Raw genomic sequence first — 1,862 nt, 5'->3', positions numbered from 1 at the left:
TCTATTCAAGGTTAATTGATACAAGCAAATAATTCATTCTGTAGTTAATGCAACTATATAGTTATATGAAAGAACAGTAGAAAAAATTCTAATACGGAGAGTGTAAGACCTTCGGGTCGCTGAATTTTTTTTATTTCATTTGTGAACAACTGTATTTGTTATTTTTTAATATCAATTTTTATAATAATCATACACAACAATTACGTTTACCACAGTTCTTATAAGAATATTTTAATACAATACCTAAACAGGTAATCTCGATGAAGATATTGTGGATCAATGTTAAATTCAAGATGTTGATTGCTAAATCGTAAACTACCAAGACTTAAAACAATAGATTGTTGCACTGCTGCTGGATCACCAGTCATTAAATGATGACATCCTTGCTTTTCTAGTGTTATTAACCATGCTTCAACTACATTATTCACTGCATCTATGGAGGATGTATCCTTCCATAACCGTGGTGCATTCCTAAAATAAATAATAAACTATAAATTTTACAGAGAAATGTTTATACAACTTCGTGTTACTCACAAAGTATGATGCCCACGATAACAACCTTCATACATGGCTACATTTTTTTCTATATCTGGAATGCCCTTTGAAATTTGTGATAAAATGTAATATATGGTGGAATTTATTTTATGACCATTAATAGCTCCATCAGCTTTAGAATCACTTATTCTAAAGCCTGTATACCAATAACTTTGCCAAAGATTAATATGGTCATCTTTCAAATTTTGGTGCTGAATGCTGATTGCTTTTTTTATAGCCTATAATAAATTTTATGAAGTTGAAATCTACAATAAAATTTTATTGCTTTTCAATTTACACACACCTCTATAGCTTTTTTTTTGGTCAATTCATAATGAGTTTGGTAATCTTCCATAATTATGGGTTCACTATATTGTATACTTGTCAAAAACTTTAATTTCATAGAACTTCTTGCTTTAATTTGTAATACTCTTGGTGGAACTTTATAAAGTATTGATATTGACACAATTTTGTTTGAATTAGATTGTGCAACAAAACCCGAAATTAAGTTATAATCATGCATAACATTATCTACATGAATTCTAAACAAATAAATACAATTATGTATAAGCACATATAATGACATTAGCATTTAATAAATATTAAAAAAATAATTTTTAGCATTTATATAAATTCTTTTTTAAAGAATATCGATAGCCCACAAAACTAAACATTTACTATGTTACATGTTAAGTTCAATAATTACTTGATCACTTCTATATGTGAATTGCTCCAATGTGTGGACACCTGTGGTTTCAATAGTACATTTTGAGAAAGTGAAAGTGGATTAGTTATTTTTATATCTTGTACAAGTATTGTATCAAATACTCTGTGAGCATAATATTGAAACTCTATATAATATCCTTCTCTAAGGCATTGATAGTGATAAACAATCCCATTTGTAAAGTGAGTAATCGTAGCTTCACGATAGAAAGTGTTCCTTGGTAAAGGATGAGAAATTAATGGTTGCCATTGTATGGGCAATGACAGTGCTCGTCCTCGTTTTATATATATTAAAGCCTCTGGTACAATAGGAATTGCAAAAACTCCATTGCCAATATATGGCAAATAATGATGTTCTTTTTCCTTTGGTGGATTATGGAGAACGTTTACATTGTATTCTCCAATATCTAAACGAAAGGCACCTAATCTTTCATTCATACAACGATCTTCAAATGCTATAAAAAATATATATTATTATACGAAATCAGAATATAAAACCACATGCAATGTAATGTCCAATTATTTTTATTAGTGATAATACTATCTACTTTTTAATAATAGTTAGTATTATTAATAATACTTATTAATAGTAGAACTATGCACTT

The 1,862-nt window shown here is 28.3% G+C and overlaps 1 protein-coding gene across 2 annotated transcripts in view; it reads right to left on the bottom strand.

Annotated features, from left to right (window-relative positions):
• The window catches only part of LOC108572310 (uncharacterized protein KIAA2013 homolog), a 5,767-nt gene that overhangs the window by 3,352 nt on the left and 553 nt on the right, over positions 1–1,862 (bottom strand). For both annotated transcript variants that reach the window (XM_017934517.1, XM_017934516.1), the window contains exons 2-5: positions 1,241–1,712; positions 839–1,076; positions 535–773; positions 244–471 (exon numbers count right to left, since the gene is read on the bottom strand). In XM_017934517.1, the coding sequence (XP_017790006.1) occupies positions 244–471; positions 535–773; positions 839–1,076; positions 1,241–1,712 (1,177 nt within the window). The remainder of the gene's footprint in view (positions 1–243; positions 472–534; positions 774–838; positions 1,077–1,240; positions 1,713–1,862) is intronic.

This window comes from Habropoda laboriosa, unplaced genomic scaffold, assembly GCF_001263275.1.
Source record: "Habropoda laboriosa isolate 0110345459 unplaced genomic scaffold, ASM126327v1 scaffold65, whole genome shotgun sequence".
Lineage (NCBI taxonomy): Eukaryota > Metazoa > Arthropoda > Insecta > Hymenoptera > Apidae > Habropoda > Habropoda laboriosa.
The sequence above is the reverse complement of the archived record's forward strand: the minus strand, read 5'-3'. Positions and strand labels throughout refer to the sequence as shown.